This window comes from Podarcis vaucheri (assembly GCF_965113315.1).
Source record: "Podarcis vaucheri genome assembly, chromosome: 6".
Lineage (NCBI taxonomy): Eukaryota > Metazoa > Chordata > Lepidosauria > Squamata > Lacertidae > Podarcis > Podarcis vaucheri.
Genome location: NC_138764.1, coordinates 105,482,252 through 105,506,751, shown reverse-complemented (window position 1 = coordinate 105,506,751; position 24,500 = coordinate 105,482,252). Strand labels below are relative to the sequence as shown.

At 48.0% G+C, this 24,500-nt stretch overlaps 1 protein-coding gene across 1 annotated transcript; it reads right to left on the bottom strand.

Moving 5' to 3' along the window:
- Nucleotides 1-4,520: 4,520 nt before the first annotated feature.
- LOC309534200 (uncharacterized protein) lies at nt 4,521-24,279 on the bottom strand. Its single transcript, XM_082226327.1, has 11 exons — nt 24,139-24,279; nt 18,859-18,993; nt 14,616-15,135; nt 13,742-13,846; nt 11,790-11,936; nt 9,936-9,999; nt 9,560-9,620; nt 9,326-9,417; nt 8,126-8,168; nt 7,141-7,195; nt 4,521-5,485 (listed from the first exon to the last, which is right to left on the bottom strand). The coding sequence occupies exons 2-10, from the start codon at nt 18,980-18,982 to the stop codon at nt 7,161-7,163; spliced, it is 1,191 nt and encodes a 396-aa protein (XP_082082453.1). The 5' UTR covers nt 18,983-18,993; nt 24,139-24,279; the 3' UTR covers nt 4,521-5,485; nt 7,141-7,160.
- Between the last annotated feature and the right edge of the window lie 221 nt (nt 24,280-24,500).

The following is a 24,500-nucleotide window of genomic DNA, read 5'->3' as shown; positions in this document are numbered from 1 at the left end:
AAATCTGATGCCCCTCGCTTTCCATTCTGCTCAATTCACTATTATGGCATCCTATGGAGCCCCCCTAAAGCCCAGGGCCAACTCTACAATGCTGAGATTCAACTGCAGAAGTTGGGGACTGATTGAACTTCCAGTGTTATGTACTGAGTTGAATAGGATCCAAAATGCAGCAGTCTGATTGGTCCTAGAACAATAGGATCCAGAATGCAGCAGTCTGATTGGTCCTAGAACAATAGGATTCAGAATGCAGCAGTCTGATTGGTCCACAGGAGCCACCCAATCCAACTCCAGGTGGAAGTGAATCCGCAACCTGATTGGCCTACAGGAGAATCCCGGAATTAGCCAATCACGCAGGGCCCATTGTGTAAATAATGTATATAAAACAGACATTTTGGGGGAACTTACATTCCTTCTCACTACTAGGAGCTGAATAAAGAGCATGAAATCCACACTCGACTCTGAGTATATTTCATCCAGCATAGCTGTCAACATTTCCCTTTTTTAAAGGGAAATTCCCTTATTCCGAATAGGATTCCTCGCAGGAAAAGGGAAAAGTTGACAGCTATGACTTCCAGCCTCAAAAACACCACTCCATCATTGAGCCACAGCCCCTCCCCACTAAATGTTTCCATGTCCCTTCCAGCTCAACAATGTTATGATTCCACGTTGTGATATGTATCAGTGTCAAGAGCACTGAGGTCTCCATCATGAACATCTCAAGCTGTCCTCTCTTCAACTCAGAACCTTTCTTCCTTTCTTCTCCTCTGAAATGAAATCTGTTTGCTTTTGGTTTTTCTTTATCCTGCGGCCGCCCTAGAGATACTCATCTTTCCCCATAATAGAAGGCTGCGGTGGGTTTTCTCAGAACAAAAAATATTTAAAGGCACTAAACCATGACCTTGGCTTTTCTCCTTCAAGCTCCGCAAACACAGCGCGGCCCCAAAGACAAAACCATCTCCTTCTGGGAGCGCCGCTTCCCTGCCTTGTGGTCATTAGATAGTGGTCAGGATCCCAAGACGGTAATGCTTTTGCCCTTTGGAGGTGCCAGGTGCTTCTCACGCCCTTTGCAGATTATTGCCAGCAGTTATTGTCTAGCCACAAAAACGGGTAACTCAATCGGCCCCTTGGCTCGCGTCTCGGTTTACACTGTGACGAGGTTACAGTCGTGGCACATCAAGCTGCTGAGAGAGAAGACTTACAAAGGACGCCACAAAGGTGGGACACATGCAATTGCATAACTTCATTCAAATTGCAGAAGGAACAAGAAACTGCCTTCTTGAATTGGGGAGACAAATTCAGAACATAAGAAACTGCTTATGCCAACTCAGGTCCATCTTATGTATTTATTATCTACATTTAAGACAGTATTTCCCACACTTCTTTGACAACTCTGACCCCTTGTGCCCTCTACCCTACGAAAGGCATTATTCAGAACAGTGGTTTGCATGACCCACTAAGGGGGATAATCGCATGATGACATTCAAAACAGTAGGAATTAATTGTGCATTTATTCAAAATTCCATTTCAAACAATTTAATTAATGCAACAAAAATGATGGACTTGATCTAGTGAAAAATATTTTTTATACATTCTTATGAACACATAGTAGGAAATTAATAGCATAAAGTATTTATATGCAGCTCCTTACAAAACAAACCTACACCTGTTACAGTTGTACTGCAACTAATTTAAAGGAAAATCAAGACCTATTACGAATAATTGGCTCTCTTGTGACTCATGACAACACAGAATCGTAAGTAGAAACATGACCAAAGGAAATAGCTTTGAAAGCGATAAGAGCACTAAAACTTTAAACATGAAGCGAGCAAAGTGTTTTGCTGTAGGTTCTAGCCTGATCAATCATATCCTCGAGGCAGTTCACAGAAGATGAAAATAATAAAGAATATAAGGACAAAATAAAACGGCAGAAGCAAAAAGCCACAAAATGACAAAAGGCATCATAAAACAAGCAGCAAGATCCAATTGCAAATCAAAAAGCTTGGGAGCATAAAAAACCACGCCTTAACTTGGCAAGAAAAGGACGATGAAGGCGTGTTCTCAGGGGCTGACGGGAGTTGTGATGCAAAACATCTGGAGGGAACCACCTTGGCAAAAGTAGGCAGTAGCTCTCCAGGGCACCAGAAAGGGGTCTTTCGTCTCCCTAACTAGTTATGTCAAAGATCAGATCTGGGAAGCTCTTTGTCCAAAGCAAGTCTTCCACTGCTCATTCCTTAATGTCAGTTAAGGCTGCAATCCTCTACACATTTACCCAAGGGCAAGGGCTCATCCAGATTCCTTTTGTGCCACACTTTCCAGACACAGGTCTATGATTTCCAGGTCTGTAAGGTAAAGGGACCCCTGACCATTAGGTCCAGTCGTGGCCGACTCTGGGGTTGCGGTGCTCATCTCGCTTTATTGGCCGAGGGAGCCGGCGTACAGCTTCCAGGTCATGTGGCCAGCATGACTAAGCCGCTTCTGGCAAACCAGAGCAGCGCACGGAAACACCGTTTACCTTCCCGCCGGAGTGGTATCTATTTATCTACTTGCACTCTGACATGCTTTCGAACTGCTGGGTTGGCAGGAGCAGGGACTGAGCAACGGAAGCTCACCCCATTGTGGGGATTCAAACCACCAACCTTCTGATCGGCAATCCCTAGGCTCTGTGGTTTAACCCACAGCGCCACCCACATCCCACAGTTCCAGGTCTGTATCCAAGCATATTTTTTTGTCCTCCAGGAAAACTTGCTGAATCAGAACAAACAGCAACCCACAGAAAACCCGATTGATGTTTGTTCTGTTTCAGCAATAAGCAGCCAATTTTCCTGGGGAAAGTGGTGGTGGAAGATACAGACCTGGAAAACACAGATCTGTGCCTGGGAAGTGCGGCACAAAAGGAAGTCCGGATCAGCCCCAAGTCTATTGAACATTTAAGTTGTTCAAACTTCCAAGTAGGCATGTATGTGGGTGTAAACCACAGTCATGTAGGTCCATGGAAATCAATGAGTGTGACTGATTTCAGTGGTTCTACTCTGAGCGTGAGGAACACTGAATAGCACCCATAGTCCAAAGGCACGTGATGGGGTGACCACGCTGAAGCTAAGCAGACCAGTGTCAGGGCTCCTTGGAACCCCATGGACAGAGACTTGAGCCCCCCAGAGAGAAAGAGAGAGATGCAGGCAATGCAGAAGGGGGTATAAGCCTATAGGATTCTGCCTTAGAATCATAGAATCATAGAATCATAGAGTTGGAAGAGACCACAAGGGCCATCGAGTCCAACCCCCTGCCAAGCAGGAAACACCATCAGAGCACTCCTGACATATGGTTGTCAAGCCTCTGCTTAAAGACCTCCAAAGAAGGAGACTCCACCACACTCCTTGGCAGCAAATTCCACTGTCGAACAGCCTTCTTAGTATTCATCCCAAAAACCCAATATTCAGCTAACTGGAGGACTTCTTAAATTGGATTTTTAAAGTTAGATATTGATAAGTTCAGTGCAAAATTAGATTTTTATGCACTGCTGAATTTTAATGATTGCACATTTTTAATTCTTAAATTAGAAAATGCCTGAATACTTGCATGATCAAACGGACAACTGAGCAAGCATTTCTACGGGTCTAGGTTTTTCTGTTCCTCATTCAGGTTACAAATTGATTACCTGTCAACCCTTCCAATCAATTAATTGTTCCAGGTCCCCAAAGCAACGGTTTTCTGTCTCTCTAGGGAGTTCTGGTTTTCGTCTAAGTAGGAGATGTTGTCTCCTCACACCGGCAATTTTTATGCGAGTAATTTGTGTCCCTTGCAGAACTGAATTAATGTTATAATTGAAAAGATACCTTATTCGCATCCTTGCTCTTATCTGATCTCTTTGTGCTGATAGACCTCAAGGAAATGAAAGCAAGCCTATGTTTTTATATTGTAAACTGCCCCGTGATTCTCAGGGCAGTATAGAAATTCTATTAATAAGAATAATTAGCTGCAGTAGATATTCTTTCAAGTCTGTTTGCCCCCAGCAATTAAGACACCCACCTGATAAGTGGAGCAGAAGTAAAGCTTCCCCACATCTAGGAAGCTGTCCCATGAGAAAGTTGAAACCCACATCTGAAGAGAGAGTGGCCTTGGGATCATGGCCATCTTGTCCACCTCCCAGGGAAGGCATCCTGGCAGCCCACTGAGATACATGAGGCATGGACTAGAATTCCCTGCAGCGGGAATTCTAGTGCATGCTTTGATAGGGCCTACATGTAAAGAGATGTAGAACAAAGAGTTTGTGAAAGGATGCTGTTAGGAGAATCTGCTTGCTGAGACCGTATTATGGAAGTTTGTGCAGGGAAAACTTGGCCTTGAGCTAGCCTCATGTCGCTGAATTGGGCATCAAGGTAGGCATGCTTTGTCTCAGAGAACGTGACTTAATTTTGATGCATTTGTGGAGCTAATGCAAGGCTGTGTAATTGATAGGGTCACAGACTCCATTTTTGTGGGTTTCCCATCAGCAACTGTTGTTCTGAACAAGTAAAGATCACCATGGTACTGTATGTTTATTTAAGAAACCCACTGGATCCCCCTTGGGTCTGATTCAGCAGCCAGGGTCTTCTGCAACTCTCCAGAATAAGCAACGATGCCTTGCTGGATGTTTGTGACCCCATATCTAAGGGCACGAGCTATTGGTTCACATTTCTTTTGCCTTTGTGTCCAGTTGCCATTCAGGGCAGCCACCAACACCAGCTGGTCTCCTTCATCCTCACACCAGCCCTGTAGGCTTCAATTCTCCCCATGCTGCAGACTGAATAACTGAGGGCGAGAGCAAGGACCACACAGCAGGTTCATGGACAAATTGGGACCTGTAGCCAAATCTTAGGGGTTTGAATTGGACCTGTACCACTCACTCTGGGTGTTTGACCAAATCGCTCTGGTCTATCCAAGTCTCTCTCCACCTGGTGCCCTCAGTATGTTTTGGACTACATAGGAACATAGGAAACTGCCTTAAGCAGACTCAGACCACCAACCATGTAGCTCAGTAGCTTTCCAGGATTTCAGGAAGAAGTCTCTTCCAAGCCTGCCTAGAGATGATGTCTAGGGTAGACCCTGGAACCTTCTGTTTGCAAGGCAGGTGCTGAGCTAAGGACCTCCCTGACTACAATTCCCAGCACACCTGCACTGGCTGGGACTGAAAGTTGTAAATATCCTAAATATTTGAGAGCACCAGGTTGGGGAAGGCTGGCCAAGGTATATTCAGGTTCAAGGGACAATATGGTCTCCTGGCATTTTGGGGGCTGCTATAGAGAAGTTGAGGTACATCATCCATCAGCAGCATGGAGAAGATGAGGAGAGATGAGTTAAGGATTCACCCCTCAGTTCAGTTCCATCTGCCAAGGAGGGCGCTGTTCACAAACTGGATTTTGTCCAGAGGCACCTTGCGAAGACAATGAAAGGTCTGTGAGGCAGGTCATGAGCTGAGAAGCCAAAGGAGCTGCTGGCAAGCTTCATCCTAAAGAAAACACGAGATCAAAGGTGCGGCCGAGCATCTTAGCCGCGTCTGCATGCTTTAAAAGGTAATTAGAAGAGGGAACATTGGCACACCTTTCAGTGAAGTGGCACACCAGGTGAAGTGGGGGGTTCGAATTACAGGGAGGGGACTGAAACCTGAGGAACGTTAATTCATCAGGAATGCGTCCAGCTTTAGGAACTAACAAGAGACTCCTCTACAAAGACCAGGGTTTATTTATTGCTTATTTATGGCACTTAGATCCCACCTTTTTTCTCCAAGGGGGCCTGTGTGGTTCTCCCCCCCTCCACATTTAATGCCCACAACAACCCGGTGAGACAGCTTAGGCTGAGAGGCAGCGACTGATTTCCAAGGTCAGCCAATGCACTTCATGATGAGTGGGGATTTGAACCCTGGTCTCTGTCAGGCCCTAGTATTGTTTTGGGGGGACAGGAGGTGGGCAGGTGTGGGGGACTCCCTGGTCCTGAATGGGGCAACTGTGCCCCTGAAGGACCAGGTGCGCAGCCTGGGAGTCATTTTGGACTCACAGCTGTCCATGGAGGCGCAGGTCAATTCTGTGTCCAGGGCAGCTGTTTACCAGCTCCATCTGGTACGCAGGCTGAGACCCTACCTGCCCCAGACTGTCTCACCAGAGTGGTGCATGCTCTAGTTATCTCCCGCTTGGACTACTGCAATGTGCTTTATGTGGGGCTACCTTTGAAGAGGACCTGGAAACTACAACTAATCCAGAATGCGGCAGCTAGACTGGTGACTGGGAGCGGCCGCCGAGACCATATAACACTGGTCTTGAAAGACCTACAATGGCTCCCAGTACGTTTCCGAGGACAATTCAAAGTGTTTGTCCTGACCTTTAAAGCCCTAAACGGCCTTGGTCCTGTATACCTGAAGGAGCGTCTCCACCCCCATCGTTCACCCTGGACACTGAGGTCCAGCGCCAAGGGCCTTCTGGCAGTTCCCTCACTGCAAGAAGCCAAGTTGATGGGAACCAGGCAGAGGGCCTTCTTGGTGGTGGCACCCGCCCTGTGGAACACCCTCCTACCAGATGTCAAAGAGAAGAACAACTACCAGACTTTTAGAAGACATCTGAAGGCAGCCCTGTTCAGGGAAGTTTTTAATGTGTGACATTGTGATGTATTTTTAATCTTTGTTGGAAGCCACCCAGAGTGGCTGGGGAAACCCAGCCAGATGGGTGGGGTACAAATAATAAATTATTATTATTATTAGTCCGACCCTCTCACCCCCACTGGCCAGCACTGAATGAACAGCTTTTTCTGCAGAATGGAGATCCAGGTTAGGGGCGGGGCCTCCTGTCGCAGGTTCAGCGAGTGAACTGCCAGTCGCATCGTGGGACAGGCTGACGGGACCCTGTTCTGTCACACCGGCTGTTTTCAGGGGCTGATCACCCACACTGCCACCTTTCGTGGGGGGCTTAAAGGCTGGGAGTGGGTTGTTGGCAGCCCCTGCAGCAAAAGGATGTCCTGCACTGAAGTTGCACAGAAAATCCGTGCTCGGGTGCATGGATGGAAGCGACCATCTATGGTTCCTTGTGAAACCACCATGCAACCATGAAGCCACAGCAGGGAATGGAGGCCGTGAGAGTTTCAGGAGAGCAGAAGGTCTTGGGGATCTTTACTCACCAGATGCTTGCAGAAGCCTGTCAGCGAGTCTTGTGTCCACCAAAAGAACGGGCAACTGCAGAGAAGCACGCTGGTTATTGATTCCCAACCGAGCAGCCCAACCATCGCCTTCCACTCCCACCCATTTGATCTGGCATGGCTGGGGTTGGCCTGATTCCTGGGACATCAAAGGGTGTGTTGTGTCCATAGGGGATCACCCTTGCAGCCTCAACTGCATCCTTAACATTGGGCGCTCCCATTATAAAATTAAGGGCAGCACCTACACATTGGAACTCCCTCCCTGTTGTCATCAGGCGCCTTCGCTTTTGGGGCATGCTAAAAACGTTTTTTGTTTGGACGAACTACCCGGATCTTTAGAAAGCCAATGCAAGTTTTAATCTGTTGCTATTTTAATTTGTTATTCTTGTTTATTCATCCCACTGATGATTTTGTGGTTTATCTCTTTTGTAAAACGCTTGGAGGTTTTATTTTATAATCAAAGGGTGAACACATTTTTATGAAATAACTAAATAAATGCAGTCATTCTAGTTGCAATGTGGAGCAGCCATGTTTCCTTCCCCTGTTGACGTCCAAAGCAGGGATGCCATCCTTTTTTCCTTTTTTTTAACCCACAATCGGATGCAAAAGTCTTAATGGGTGAGTGGAGAATTACCCTCCTCTCTTCCCTAATGCAAACCCTTTTCTCCCAGCTCAGATCTGAAACAGGAAGTGCCTGAAGCAGGTATTGGGCACAGCCAGGTAAGGTGGTCCCAAGCAGTGGGTTCAGCCCACCACACCTGTGTGTACACCTTTTGCTGCAAAAATAAGCCTGGACCTCATACCTCGCATGTGAATAAGGCAGACGTGTCCGTGAATAAATGGGGTTGCCCCCATCCCGTCTAGTTTGGCCCTTGGCCCAGACAGGCGCCAGAACCCAACAAAAGGAAACTTCATGATTCTTAAGAATCGCAACCTGTAGGGATGGTGGGAAGGAGGGGAAACTTACAGTCGAGTAGCCACTTGAGGAAGGCTCCCGGAAAAGGCTTGTCCTACAGAAGGGGAAGAAGGAGAGTCAGATAAAACATGGCACACTCCTCCAGGGACTGGGAGAGATCACTCCATGAAGAAAGTTCTGCTTTCTTCATAAGGATGGAAAAATAGCCTGCTGGATAACGGAAGGACCATGTTTGCATGTGTGCCCTCTGCTGCGCGCTTCTCTCTTTCCTTCCCTGCAATAAATAAATATTTCTGCTTCTGGTCTTAATCTTGTTTTGCCCTCTCCAGCCCCCTTGTACACACTAATTTCGGGAGGGGGGGGCGTCAGCTCGGCCCTGCAAAGTGGTGGCATTGCTTGGGTTCCCTTCAAGACATGTGCTCCCACTTAAAGGTAAAAGGTAAAGGGACCCCTGGCCATTAGGTCCAGTCATGGCCGACTCTGGGGTTGTGGCACTCATCTCGCTTTATTGGTCGAGGGAGCCGGTGTACAGCTTCAGGTCATGTGGCCAGCATGACTAAGCCATTTCTGATGAACCAGAGCAGCGCACGGAAACGCCGTTTACCTTCCCGCCGGAGTGGTACCTATTTATCTACTTGCACTTTGACGTACTTTCGAACTGCTAGGTTGGCAGGAGCTAGGACTGAGCAACGGGAGCTCACCCCATCACAGGGATTCGAACCGCTGACCTTCTGATCAGCAAATCCTAGGCTCTGTGGTTTAACCCACAGTGCCACCCGCGTCCCTTGCTCCCACTTACATGCATGCAAAAAGTGGCGCCGAAAGGGGTTTGGCGGAAGTGGGGAATCCTACTGTAAGTGATCAAGGCAGCCATTGACTCAAAAAGGTTGGAAACCACTGGTGTCAACAATATAACTGAGCTAGCTGGGCCAATTGTGTGACTCACTTTGTCCTTGGGCTGAATCTCATGCATCTCCACACCCCACATGAGGTCACTTTTATAAAAGAGGAGGCAGAGATGGGGAGACAGGCAAAGACCCCAAGACTGTGGGAAATGCACCCCTGGGTGTCTACGGAAGTGGAAGCTGTGATCCATATTTCTCTCCATTTAAGATTAATCGTAAAAGCTTGAGGTCCCTGGGGAGGGGAGCTTTGTCCAAGAGAAGCTTGGGCAGAAGAAGTCCTTAGAACATGGAAGCACCCCAGGAGGAGCAGGAGGAGCAAGAAAGCCAATGCATGTGGAGAACACACCTTCAGGTCCATTTCAGAAAACTGTCCTGTTGAAATCGGCACGCTGGAGAGAGCTGTCTGGAGTTTCCCAAGGAGCCCGAAGGAGGCGTATTCTGAACAGGGAGGGGAGAGAGGCATGAATGAGGGCAGGGGACCACGAGAAAGTCCATTGGAAGCAGGGATGGGGCAGGATTATGCCATCAGCAGCTCCCCACAAGCTTGCAAATGAGAGGAAGGTTTAGAAAGGAAACTTACTGTTGAGAGCTTGGAGTTGCATGTTGACAACATTGAACCAGAGTTGGAACACTGGGCACATCTGCAAAGAAGACCAATGCCAGCTTCTGAGATATCACAAGATCAGAGTTCTTCAACCTTGGGTTCCCAGTCATCTTTGCCAATAGGGATGATGGGACGTAGCCCAAGAACATCTGGGGACCCAAGTTTGAAGAACACTGGACTAGATGACCCTTGGGGTCCCTATCATCATCATCATCATTAACATGGAAATAATAAGTCAGATGCTCTGCCACTGAGCCATGGATCTTCCCCAACCACTTGCTCTCCAGTTCCCATTCTTCCAAGCCATTTGCCAACCTTTTGCCCCAATACATGTAGACAATTGGCTACTCACCACTGAAGGCAGAAGGGTACGGAGGCCAGAATTGATGACGCCACTCAACAGGTTTGCAAGCAAACTAAGGAGGAAATAATAATAATAATAATAATAATAATAATAATAATAATAATAATTTATTTATATCCCGCCCTCCCCAGCCGAAGCCGGGCTCAGAGCGGCTAACAACAATAAACGTAATACAACATTCTAAAATCAATTCATTCTAAAATCAGTTCAGAGTCAAATCCATGGCAACCATTGGGCTGGAGTTCTATGAGGATTACAGAAGAAGGGGGTCAGGCTGTGCCTTGGCCAAAGGCCTGGTGGAACAGCTCTGTCTTGCAGGCCCTGCAGAAAGATGTCAAGTCCCGCAGGGCCCTAGTCTCTTGTGACAGAGCGTTCCATCAGATCGGGGCCACAGCCGAAAAAGCCCTGGCTCTGGTTGAGGCCAGCCTAACCTCCCTGTGGCCTGGGACCTCCAAGATGTTTTTGTTTGAAGACCGTAAGGTCCTCCGTGGGACATACCAGGAGAGGCGGTCCCGTAGGTACGAGGGTCCTAGGCCGTAAGAGACAAGAGAAAGAGACAAAACAACCCCAGTCAGATTTCAGGGCTGGATTCCCCAATGATGTGCTGTGTCTCCTGCTCTTATCACCAAGGAAGGTGACCTTATAGGGATTTGACTTTTGATTATGATGGTTGCTTAGGGCTACTTTGGCCTTGATCCAGGAGTAGGTTGTGCAGTGGACATTATAAAGATGCAGGTGTCTGGTAGCCAATAAGAATCCTAGAATTGTAGAGTTGGAAGGGACCCTGAGGGACATCTAGTCCAACCCCCTGCAATGCAGGAATCTCAACATGTGGTCCCCCATCCAACTGCAACCCATACTGGACCCTGCCTAGCTCTGCAAATGTACTAGCAGTTTTATTGCTGCACCACTAGGAGGGTGGTGCAGCAATAAATCTGCAATTTCCCCTTCTCCTAACAGTGAGAGGATTTCTCTGCCATCTGTTAGAATATTGGAACAAGCCCTATAATTCAGAACAAGACAAGACAAGGAATAAAGGGGGGAAATGGCAAGGATTCAAAATGGAAACAGAATGAAGCTAGCCCCACTGAACTCTGGGGGCTTATCCACACTTTGCTCAACTCATTCCAGGTAGAGATCTGGCCCATGGATGAGCATTGTTTTGTTTTGTTTTGTTTTGTTTTGTTTTGTTTTGTTTTGTTTTGTTTTGTTTTGTTTCTGCCCTGAGCTTTCCCCACGAAAAGCTGAAACAGAATGAAGGTCAGTTCGGGTTTTCCATGTATTGACGTTTGTTCCAACTGAGCTTTAAAGAGTAGATTTTTGCGGCAAAAGAAACAGAAAAGTTCCTTGGGCACGGAGCGTTAAGTGAAAAACTTTACCTTGAAAGAGTGGAGGAAAGCAAAGTGTGGATAAGCCCTGAGAGTGAGCAATAAGAGCTGGTTGGCCAATCTGGTTTATATCCAGTCACTGATTCCATTATCACAAGGATTTCTGCTTCCACAAATGAACATTCCTCCTTGCTCCTCTGTCCCCACACTCCCCCTAAAACTGATCTGGGGGTTCATCCAATCCTTTAGAGAAGATCTGGGGAGGACGCAGGTTGCACACAATGGGGAGTTCCATCGTGGAAGCAGAAATGCTTGGCTAATGGAATGAGAGATGTCACCTTCTGTTTCAAACACTGCAGTGATTCTTAGACAGGCAGAGGTGTTGAGGTGAAGTCAGAACAGGTAAGGATAGAGGAGAAATTGGGAGAAGATTTAATTTTAGTCTGATTTATTTACACTTCCCAAAATGATAAGGAAACCACCCAGATAAGCCCCCAAAACCTTTAATGCCCACCTGCTTGGCAGCTTGATGCTGAAGCCAGCGACCATATCCTGGCAGTTCTTAAGGACCAGCTTGAGATCTCCCGGTTTGTCTTGGGTTAAGGCCAGGTGAGGGCTGATGTCCATCACCACGGAAGTTCCGCTGAGAAAACTGAGCACCCTGGGAGACAAAGTCAGACAGGGGTGCTGGGCTTTGAGTGTTGGGAAGGGACCTGCAGGGGCCAGAGAGTGTTCTGGGATGTGTCATCAGCTCATGTGGGGAATGGCCAGAGGCTGTAGGGCCTTGCAGAGGCGCTCAGCACAAACTAAAGTGGAAGCTTGACCCAGAACATGCTCAGTGCTCTCTGGCAGCTGTGGGCTGCAAAAGAAAAACCGCAGAGAGGCAAGCTGCCTCTCTTGTCAACCAGCTTTTGGGAAACACCTGGGTCATTGTTTGAAGACCTCTATTCCGTAGCACTAAAACTGATGGGCATCGAATGAAGCTGGATGTTGGAAGATTCAGGACAGATCAACGAAAGTTCTTCTTCGTGTAGCGCATGGACAAGCTGTTAAACTCGTTCCCACAGGGGGCCATGAACCTGGGTGGCTTTGAAAGAGGATTGGACAAATTCATGGAGGAGGAGAGGGCCATTGGTGGCTACTAGCCAGGATGGTTACGTTCTCCCTCCACAGTTGGAGGCAGTGATGGTTCTGAATACCAGTTGCTGGAAACCAGTTGCAGCAGGGGAGAGGAATCCCATGCTTGGGTCCTGCTTGCAGGATTCCCAGGGGGGACATCTGGTTGTCCACTATGAGGATAGGATGCTGGACTAGATCCAGATTGGCCTGATCCAGCAGCCAGCTCTTCCTATATTCTTAGGTTAAGGCATTGTGGAGTATGCCATGCTCTGGGAATGTCTCTTTGTAGAAAGGCTGGATGAGAATATAGTGTTGCAACTCAGTGCAGGCCACCCACAGCACATACAGGCAGGGCCAGACCGTGCATGCTTAGACGCGCCTCTGCATCTCCCTCCTGAAGGTTGTCAGGAGCAATGGGGAAGTCCCACAAGGGCATCTCAGCCCTTCTGGTTGACATTGGTTTAACTGCAGAGCTTTGGGGCTGCCTAGAGCTGGTTATGGTGCTAAAGGAGACTCTTGAGAGTCCCTTGGACTGCAAGAAGATCTAACTGATCCATTCTGAAGGAAATCAGCCCTGAGTGCTCACTGGAAGGACAGATCCTGAAGCTGAGGCTCCAAGACTTTGGCCACCTCATGAGAAGAGAAGACTGCCTGGAAAAGACCCTGATGTTGGGAAAGATGGAGGGCGCAAGGAGAAGGGGACGACAGAGGATGAGATAGTTGGACGGTGTTCTCGAAGCTAGCAGCATGAGTTTGACCAAACTGCGGGAGGCCGTGGAAGACAAGAGTGCTTGGCGTGCTCTGGTCCATGGGGTCATGAAGAGTCGGACACGACTAAAGGACTAAACAACAACAAGAGCTGGTTGGGGCAGATGAGTGGGACAGTGAAGAAGAACCTGGGGGAACTCAGAAGCATTTGGATAAGGAGAGGCATTGACCACAGTCAACAAATCCTCATTAAGGTGTTTGTGGTGGGAAGGAGCTACCTTGGAAGAAACCAGGCAACCAGCCCATCCTTTTTGGCCACCTCGACTTGGTATGGAAGCATCTCTGCAAAATCTCAGGCAGAGTTCCTCCTGCTTATTGGAATCCCTTCAGCTGGAGATGTTAGGGACTAGCCTTCGCTGACCTCGTGCTCTCCCTGTCTTTCGCACTATATCTCCCACCAGCGCAGATATATGATGCCAAGGCTGATGGGAGATGTAGTCTGGCAACATCTAGGAAAAGAGAAGGTTGGGGAAGGATGCAAAAGATGTCTTCTGCTACTGGACTTTTGCCCTTTCCTGCTCATGTTAATTTCAGAACAAGCTGAATGTGAAGGAAGTAGCTCTCGCTCTCAGGACTCACCCTGGCAAATTAGTAGTAATAGTTGCATGTAGGTTGAGCTGTAGCTCATTTCCACGGATGACCTTCCAGGACCCTCCAACAACCTCAAGGTTCACAGCATTAAACCTGTGAGCAACATAACAGAAGGGAGAAGATGCATGGAGACCCCAGAATGGTCGGCACACATTGCAAAGTCATGTATCCATCCCACTCTCTCCTTCTTAATGGCACTGATGTGGTTCAACCCCAACAAGATAATAGATCTTGCCTAATAAGATGCTCTTAGAATCATAGAATTGTAGAGTTGGAAGAGATCCCAATGATCGTCTAGTCCAACCCACCGCAATGCAGGAATCTCAGCTCAAGCATCCATGACAGATGGCCATTCAATCTCTGCTTAAAAACTTCAAATGAAGGAGAACCCACCACCTTCTGAGGGAGTCCATCCCACTGACAAATGGCTGTTACCCTCAGGATGGTCCTAATGTTTAGTCTGAATCTCCCTTCTTGTAACTCGAATCTACTGGTTCATGTCCTATCCTCCAGAGCAGGAGAAAACAAGCTTGTTCCCACTTCCATTTGACAGCCCTTTAGGTATTTAAAGTTGGCTGTCATATCTCTTCTCAGTCTCCTCTTTTTCAGGCTAAAGATGCCCAACTCCCTCAACCGTTCCTCACAAGACTTGGTTTCCAGACCCTTGGTCACCCTCCTCTGCACCCCTTCCAGCTTATCAATACCCTTCCTAGTGGTAGAAGGGAAGAGAAGGAGAGCAGAATTGGCCTGTAGTGCAACCAGGTACAGAATTAGGGGTGGTGATGGACCTACAGGCTCTCATTCTGGTTGGGGACGTGGTCTGTCAACTGCAACGGCTGCTCCCTTGCCCACACCAACTCACCATTGGAACGGCTCCTTGGATCCTCCACCGCCGAGGAGACCTCCCAGACCAAGTAGGTTTCCACCAAGAAGGCCGTTCTCTCCACCAAGAAGATCACCACCCAGGAGGCCATTTTTTCCGAGGAGATCGCCACCTAGAGCACCACCAAGAAGGCCGCCACCTCCAGATTCACCACCACCACCAAGCAGACCTCCGGTGGTGTTGCCAAGAAGGCCTCCTCCACCACCGAGCAGGCCATCTCCTCCAGCAACAGCGCCGAGCAGGCCACCTCCATCGCCACCTCCAACAGCACCAAGGAGACCACCTCCATCGCCACCTCCAACAGCACCAAGGAGACCACCTCCACCTTCTCCTCCACCACCACCACCACCACCAAGAGCTCCAAGCAAGCCGCCGCCGCCTTTGCTGTCACCTCCACCACCAACAGCTCCAAGTACTCCATCTACTGCTCCTCCTCCGACAGCACCGAGCAGGCCGCCTCCAAGACCACCGAGTAGACCACCTTTGCCAGAATCACTGCCTGCACCAAGAAGATCCCCGTTATTTATATATTACATTTATAGCCCACCTTCTCTCCCTGAGGAGCTCAAGGAGGCCTGCATGGTTCTCCTGCTTATCCTTCAATTCCTGGTGGTGTAGGTTGGGCTGAGAGGCAAGGAGTGGAGCCAGGCCACTCAGCAATTCATGGCTGTGTGGGGATTTGAACCCTGGTCTCCCTGGTCCTAAACTCCACCCTACCACCGGCTCTTTCTGAGATAGTGAGAACCATCCAAGGAGACATGTCCCCAGCGATGAGAGTGGAGGCGCACATTAGCCTAACATCAATCTATAAATGGCTGTCACTGAAACTGCTCCCCCATGGTATAGCTCCACTGATCCTTTGCAACCAGCTCCAGTCAAGTTGGTAGTCCTGAACACTCTTTAGAAAATGGGTTTTGCCCCTCAAGCCCTTCTAAGTCTGGGCTTGGGCCAAGCAAAAGCTATGGTTAGGCAAAGAATTATAGACACCGAGAGACAACAGGACTGCTCAAGGTGCCCCAACTACAAAATTGTAGAAATTGAGAGATATATAGCTGCTCCAGCAGCCTATCTCTTTTTTCTTGTATCCAAAAATACAAGAAGGTCTTTTACACTTGCCAGAAACTTGGCTCTGTCCTTGCCGGTCTTGGAAGGATCCTTTTAAAAAGTCCCATATGACCAGAGAATTTGTGCCTGTTCATTGGGGGATATAAGAATCCCTGAACACATATTTTTTAGATGTCCCTTTTACGATCAGGCACGTAGGGAAACCATTGACCCCCCTGCTGGTGAGGCTTGCTGACCTCCCGGTAAAGCAAAAATTCAATCTCCTATTAGGCAAAGACCACAAGACGACCCGGATTGTCGCCAGATTCTGCGCACAGATCTGTAGGTGCAGACCATCCCCCGATCCTTTCTAGTTACGAAAATTCCCAACCCGGATCCACGGGCGACGTTGGGTCATTTCTCTAAGGTAGTCTATTTTAAAGTTTTAATGTGTTTATATGCCTATCGCACTTTTAAACATAAAATCCATTGTTGTATATTGTTTTAAATGTCTGTTTTGCTATTGGGATTGTAGTTCCATTTGTGTTTCACAAGCTGGTCTCTGACCGTAATAAATTTCATGATCAGACATGTCCCCATGAGCCCCTTTTCCCCAGCGATGTCTGTGTATAACAGACCTCCTGTGCCAAGTATATTGCCAATACGGATGCTATTTAAGTAGTCAGACGTAAAAATATTTATAGACTACAGTTTCATTAAAAATATATATCCAAGTGGCTTACAAGAAGATGGATCAGGCCAATGGCTCAAGGTCCTGTTCTCGCAGTGACCAGCCAGATGCTCCAATGGGAATCCTGCAAGCAGGATCCAAGGCACAAGAGCCCTGTCTCCTACTCTGGTTTTCAGAAGCTGGGATTCAGAAACATCACTGCCTCCAACTTTGGTGGCAGAGTAGAGCCACTGTGGCGAGCAGCCATTAATATCCCTTTTCTCCTCCGTGAATTTGCCAAACCTCTTTGAAAGCCTTCCAGGGTGGCGACTGTTGCTGCTTCCTGCAGGAGTGAGTTCCATAGTTTAGCTACATAAAGGGACCCCTGACCATTAGGTCCAGGGAGCTCACCCCGTCATGGAGTTTCAAACCGTGACCTTCTGACCTTTGGGTCCAGTCGTAGCTGACTCTGGGGTTGCAGTGCTCATCTCACTTTACTGGCCGAGGGAGCCAGAGTACAGCTTCTGGGTCATGTGGCCAGCAGGACTAAGCCGCCTCTGGCGAACCAGAGCAGCGCACGGAAACGCCGTTTACCTTCCCGCCAGAGTGGTACCTATTTATCTACTTGCACTTTGAAGTGCTTTTGAACTGCTAGGTTGGCAGGAGCAGGGACCGAGCAACGGGAGCTCACCCTGTCACGGGGATTCGAACTGCTGACCTTCTGATCGGCAAGTCCTAGGCTCTGTGGTTTAACCCACAGCGCCACCCACATCCCTGTACCAGTGGCACAAAACCTTTCCTAAAAGAAAGGAGGCAGAGCAGTCTACCGTCAATCTCTTGGTCTCTAGGGAGATCAGGCATCTGCAGTGTATTTCAACGACAAAATACCAAATAGAGATATTTAGCCACTAACTTGGTGAGCTCCTGATCATTCCCCAGTAATAGAAAATGTATGGCCTCCAACTCTGGTTTCCATTTGGGGATGCAGAGCTGATAGAAATTGCTGGCGGAGATCAGCATATAGAGCCATATGCGTAAGGGTTTCCACCAGGTGGTCTTCACCTGGGCAAGTTCTTTCTCCTTCCACCCTGCCTGAGAACCTTCCCCAAAGGGGGTTGGATGGATTTGAATTAAACCTGGCCAGCGAAAATGCCCTTCTTTCTTGAGGGTTAAGCAGACATTCAAGGTAATTGTGGTTAATTTCATGTGCCCAAGAAAGTTGAAAGTTAAGAGGGGAGCATGTTTTCTCTGCTGCTACTGTTAGTTCCTGGTGCTCGATATCTCACAACCTAGTTTTCATTATAGCCTTGGCAGATGGTAGGGACATCGATCGCAAAAGTTCCACTGACAGCCTGAGTTGCTGTACCTTCTTGCTAAACTGTTGTAGTCCTGGGGGAAGAAAGGTGTATAACAAAACTTCACTGAGGAGAGCATCTTTACCAGCATAGAGGAAATCTCGCCCAGGCGACAGTCTCTACGTTGTGTTGACCTCCCTCTAGACACAAGGCTGCATAGGGTACACAGCGTGAGACAGTAAAGATCTTGAAGAGGAAAACTGCTTGGACTCATTCTACCAACTACCGTATTTTTCTCTCTATAACACGCAGGAAGGGGAAATGTCTGTGCGTGTTATTGAGCGAATGTGTGGTCCCTGGAGCCGAAAAATCAGGCAAAAATCAAATCGCACAGTCACGGAGAAGGGAAAACTTAAAAGAGGAAGCGGCTGCTTTCCTGCATTCTGCCTCAGGGTCTTACTGCCCACCCTTTTCTGTTTCGTTGCTGTGTTTGCTCAAACAGAACAAAGAGCAGGGAAAGCCCCTCCCCTCCAGGCAAGCAGAGGGGAAAGCAGAGTGTCGTTCCTTCCTCTCTGTGCTCCGGTGCTGCTGAAAACATGCAGGTGGGAGAGAGAGAGAGTTAGAGAGCACGTGAGCTGGCTGGCTTGGGTGCTTGGGTGGGGAGAAACTTGTGCCTTCCTTTTCTCCCTCCCGTTATAGCCCTCTCCTGCATTCTTAGCCAGCTGCTTCTCTGCACACCCCTCTCGTGCTCCTTGTCCCTTCTGTGTTTTTCCTTCCCTCCCCACTTAAAATGTGGTTACAAAGCATGGATCCACATGGATTCTCAGGATTTTTGCATTGGGTCACCCCAAATTCACCATCAGATCACATGTCTATGGCCACAGCATGAAGCACAAAAATGATACATCCACTGTTTCATTCAGAATGTTTTTTCCCTTGTTTTCCTCCTCTAAAAACGATGTGTGTGTTATGGTTGGGAGCGTGTTATAGAGCGAAAAATACGGTAGGTAAACCCTGGCAGCCAAACTGGAATACCATAGTACAATTGAGCTATAATTTTGGCATTGAAGACCTTAAGGGCAGAAGTTTCTTAGAAATGTGTTTCCCAAGGAATTTCATCTTTGCTTTCAGATAACCCATGGAAAGTGTGGGAGCTGGACTTGTGCTGCCTCTTCAGCTGCCCCTCGTGTCACCCGTTTGAGGTCCAACTCACCTTTCTCAGTCTTTGCTGAGCTTGAACCAAGAAGACCGCCCAGCCCAAGACTTTGCGAGGGAACCAAGGACCTGCAGAAGATGGTGACCAGGCACCACGTCTTCACCACTGTCAAGGTCTTCATCCTCCTTGCATCTGCAAAAGAGAGAGGGGCAAGGCAGTTGGAGCAGGTGCGGGGTGCTCAGGTGGGAAGGGAACAAGCCAGATGTGATATGAATAGCCACATTTTCTACTCAAGGTGTGTGGCTTCTAGGTTTTCTTGTGTGTCTTTTTTCTGTTTTAAGCCTGCAGTACAGAGTGTTGTGCTTTGATTGTATGGACGCTACTCTGGAAGGTTGGTGGTTCGAGGTTGGTGTTCCCCCGGGACACCTATGATTCTTGCATTGGAGGGGGTTGGACTAGATGGAACGCAGAGGTCCCTTCCAACTTTATATTTCTATGATTCTAAGATTTCTTTGGATGAGAGGTTACAGTGGTGGCATATTTACTAGACTCTCTGCAATGATATACAGTGGTACCTCGGGTTACAGAGGCTTCAGGTTACAGACTCCTCTAACCCAGAAATAGTACCTCGGGTTAATAATAATAATAATAATAATAATAATAATAATAATAATATTTATTTATACCCCGCCCATCTAGCTGGGTTTCTCCAGCCACTCTGGGCGGCTTTCAACAAAGTATTAAAATACAGTGGTCTGTTAAACATTAAAAGCTTCCCTAAACAGGGCTGCCTTCAGATGTCTTCTAAAAGTCTGGTAGTTATTCTTCTCTTTGACATCTGGTGGGAGGGTGTTCCACAGGGTGGGCGCCACCACCGAGAAGGCCCTCTGCCTGGTTCCCTGTAACTGGGCTTCTCACAGTGAGGGAACCTCCAGAAGGCCCTCGGTGCTGGACCTCAGTGTCCAGGCATAACGATGGAGGTGGAGACGCTCCTTCAGGTATACTGGACCGAGGCCATTTAGGACTTTAAAGTTCAGCACCAACACTTTGAATTGTGCTCGGAAACATACTGGGAGCCAATGTAGGTCTTTCAAGACCAGTGTTATGTGATCTCGGTGGCCACACCCAGTCACCAGTCTAGCTGCCGCATTCTAGATTAGTTGCAGTTTCTGGGTCACCTTCAAAGGCAGCCCCACATAGAGCGCATTGCAGTAGCCCAAGCAGGAAATAACCAGAGCATGCACCACTTTGGTGAGACGGTCTGCGGGCAGGGAGGGTTTCAGCCTGTGTACCAGATGGAGCAAAGTTAAGAACTTTGCTTCAGGATGAGAACTGAAATCGAGCTCTGGCAGTGCCGCAGCAGCAGGAGGCCCCATTAGCTAAAGTGGTGCTTCAGATTAAGAACAGTTTCAGGCCAAGAACAGACCTCCAGAACCAACTAAGTTCTTAACCCGAGGTACCACTGTACTTTCATTCTCTGAATTACGAGCCAAAGAACAAGGCGAGGCAAGCCTGATCATTTCTGCCCTGCCGAACAGCAGAGTTTGGTCTGTACCACATAACTTCATTATTGTTGAAGATAACCCTCCCTCCTAGGAGTTCCTGGCATCATTAACTGAGATTCTGACTTGCTAGAATGTCTCTCGCGTCCTGCCTTTGATCAGTGCACGTGTGGACTCATTGCCATGACTACTGAAAGAGAGAGGAAGGCCAGGATTCGGGCAGCAGCCTTCAGAGCAGGATACAATCAAAGGGGTTTGCTGGCATCTCTTTTGCAGACATGCCATGGACCAAAATTGGCTCCTTTGAAATCTTTGAAGCCTGCCTTTGGGGGAGAAAACGTGAAGTTATTCGGTATAAAAATAAGCGCTGCTATTTCCTGCTCAATTAAACGTGCCGCTTGTAACATGCAGGGCTTAAAAGGAAAAAAAAACAAAACCTACCTCCATAATAGCTATGGACAAGTGACTGCATGGTCTCCTGACAGAGCCAGGCTTCTGAGATGACACAGAAAGGTTACTGTGCTCATTTTTTGTTTTAGTCGTTTAGTCATGTCCGACTTTTTGTGACCCCCTAGACCAGAGCATGCCAGGCACTCCTGTCTTCCACTGCCTCCCCCAGTTTGGTCAAACTCATGCTGGTAGCTTCGAGAACACTGTCCCACCATCTCGTCCAGCAGGGTCTTTTCCATGGAATCTTCGCTTCTCATGAAGTCTTGGAGCCTCAGCTTCAGGATCTGTCCTTCCAGTGAGCACTCAGGGCTGATTTCCTTCAGAATGGAGAGGTTTGATCTTCTTGCAGTCCATGGGACTCTCAAGAGTCTCCTCCAGCACCAGAATGACCACTCCCCGCTTAAAACAGGGGGCACCCTTTGTGTGGACGCGCACAGCCCTAGATCTGGAGCGGCCATCTCACCATAGGCTTGGCTTTGCCTTCCCTCAGGTGGGATACCTGGAGGTCTCCGCCTACCTCAGTCAGTTGTCCAATCCCACCTGGGGGAAGCGTTGCCAAGGAGACCAGGCCAGGTAGGGGAGGGATTACCTGCCCACACAATAGAGGGAGGATCTTACCTGGGAATCCTCACTTGGCTCCAGAGTTTCTCCCACCCTACCCACCCTCAGTTAATGTCTTATTTTGCAGGTTAACTTTTCTTCACAGGTATGCGGGCGCTGCTACGTTAAGGTCGCTGTTAAAGGGCTGGAAAGGAATTTCCCTGCATTGGCAGGTTTCTCCTTTCCCGTAGCAAAACGTCACAACTTTGGCGGTATCAGGCCTTGGGCGGAATCCTTTTGTCCATCTTCCTCTTGTGGCTGCGATACCAGGGTTCCCCGTTAAAGGAGTTTCTGAAGGGAGGCTTTGGCTGTACACCGAAAGGTCGTCATTGCTCTCTCCTGCGGCGGCGGCGTTACGGGGGCGGCCATCTCTGCTTGAACATATGTTCTCCAGAGCCGGCCCATCCCCCCCACACACACACACTGGAAAACCCTGATGCTCCCTAGGTCCCCGGCTGGGGACCGGGGAGGGAGAATGCCCAATGCCTGAGCCAAGGTCTACCCACATTTGAAATTTAATAAAGTTGTGGCCAATTTAATCCCATAGCACGTTGTCTTGAGTCGTTATTCCACATGACGGGGGGACCGTGCAGGATCTGGGGACTCCGCCTGTCCACGCAATTCAAAAGCATCAATTCTTCAGCGATCAGCCTTCTTTATGGTCCAGCTCTCACTTCCATACATCACTACTGGGAAAACCATAGCTTTAACTATACGGACCTTTCTTGGCAAGGTGATGTCTCTGCTTTTTAAGATGCTCATTTAGACTGGCTGATTATCATCTTTCTGCTCAGTTTCCACCAGTGGGATGGGTCTTTGGGGCAAACAGGTGTGACTTTATCATTCTCGCTAACAGTGAAGTCAAGTGGTTGAGTGCCGAAAAGGATGGAGGCAAGCCTGAGCCACAGAGAAAGAAGAAGGAAGAACAATGGGCTGGCACAAAAGAGTGAACCCCAAGGTATGCAAGGGGGGGCATTTCACTTTTTTCTAAAGGAGCCAAAGGGGGAGGGGAGATCTCCATGATGACCCCTCATGATCAGCGGCCTCCGGGAGTGATGCAATATCAGAAAAAAAAGGAAAATGGGAAAAGAACTCATGAATTCACAGGTTCACAGAACTGCAGAATGGGGAGCGACCCTAAAGGTCATCCATTCCAACCCTTTGCAATGCGGGAACTGGCTGCTTCAGCCCCTTAGTTTCCTGGAGAAGTGAATGGATAGCAATCACAGCGGAAAGACTTTGATACAAACATGGATGGGGGGGGGAATCTAGTATTATTCCATTTGGAGTCATGGTGGTGGGAATTAACAGAAGTAAAATTAAAAGAAAGGACGTGGTTAAGGTTTATTAATAATATTAACAATTAGGGAACCCATCTTGGACTTTCCGTGTGAAAAGGAAATGAATCTGCGACACCTTAACTTGGAGGAAATATGGTTTAGCAGAAAGTGGAGTCGCCGGATGCTCACATTGACCAAAGGTGCTAAATTATCTTATCTCCTTCTTTTATATAAATGGCAGGTGGGAAGTTGGAAATTGGAAGTTCCTCTCTTGAAGTTTTTGCTCATGTTTCTCTTCTTTTGTTTTCTTTATTTTTCTCGTTCCTCTTTTTATCCCTGTTGTCCCTTTCTTTTCTTTTCCTGTTTCTTTTCTTTGTTTTGCATCTTTCGCAGTTGCAATTTTATTGTACCGGGAGGAAATTTCAATTAAAAAATCTTACCAGCGGGGGGAAAAAGAGAGAGAGTCCTTTGGGTGTGGAGTGTTCATTCACACGCAAACTGAGCTTTCCAAAATATTAGACATTCCAAAGGGCACTTCCTTGTTATGTGGGATGAAAGGAACCTTTGTTGGTTTCCGTAGAGACGCCACATTGCAGAATCCCACCTTCCCCCCGCCCAGGGGATCGAGGTGACACCCCTGGTTTTTCCCCTTCCTTACTTAACCCCCACAACAACAGCCCTTTGAGGTACATTAGGCTGAGAGAGGCAGGGACTTCCCTCCCCCATCACCCTGTGATCTTCATGGCCGAGCGGAGAATTTGAACCCAGGTCTCCCAGGTCTAAGCACTGAAAATTGACCTTCCTTTTCGAAAAAGCCACCATCATGTCAACAATCACCTTTTAATCTCCCCTCTGCTTGGAATCATCCCTATCTTCTTCTTTTTTTACTACTATTGATTTTATTTCATATCTGCCATTACTCCAATTGCTCGGGACAATTGCTGTTTTTGCCAATTCAGTCTCCAGGAACAGATTGAAAGTACATTTCCAAACCTCTGTACACCATTTGACTGTAAAAACAACAACCTCAAAGCAGTTTACAAAAATGTAAAACAATAAAAAAAATACAGCAGTACTTTAAAAAATAAAAAATATTATTTTTATGATTAAAGCCTACAAAAAGTTAGAATACTAAAAGCTGGGCAGGCTTGTCTAAACAAGACTGTTTTTAGCAGGCGCTACAAAGAGTACCGTGAAGGCTCTTGCTTGACCTCATGAGGCGGGCAGTTCCAAAGTGTAGACACACCACAACTGAGTTCTTACCAATGCAGAATGGGGGTTATGCAGCAGTGCCAATTCTGCCGAACGAAGTGGCTGAGTGGGCACATTTGGGGTGAGGCGATTTCACAGGCAAAACTGACCCCCTTTAGGCATTCCTACGCAAACTGCCCCCCCCCCGACTGCTCTTTGGAAACAGAACAAGCCAAGCCAACCCTGCTGTGCCTTGCTTGGGGGAGAAGCGGAAAATGCTGCAGCAAAAGCGTTAGGAGTTTTGTGTCTCTTACCTGGGACGCCTTGACATTTGCAAACAGGTCTCCGGGGCTGCCTTATCTGCTGCCGCCGCTGCTGCTCTGGCACAAGAGCCCTTATATAGCCAAGCCCAGGGCTGGTATAAGGGGAAAAAGAGGGTTCTGGATTGGCAGCACTCGGAGATGGTATCAAGGCCCTGCACAAAGGATGGATTTCGACACTCAGAAGCAAACAGGAGGCACTTGAAACCGCTCTGGGATGCCTCCTTCAGCACCTGGACTTCTGCTTCCTGGAGATCTTACATAACTTTGTTGTTGTTGTTGTTGTTTAGTCATTTAGTCACAACCTCAGATATGCAGATGACACAACCTTGATGGCAGAAAGTGAGGAAGAATTA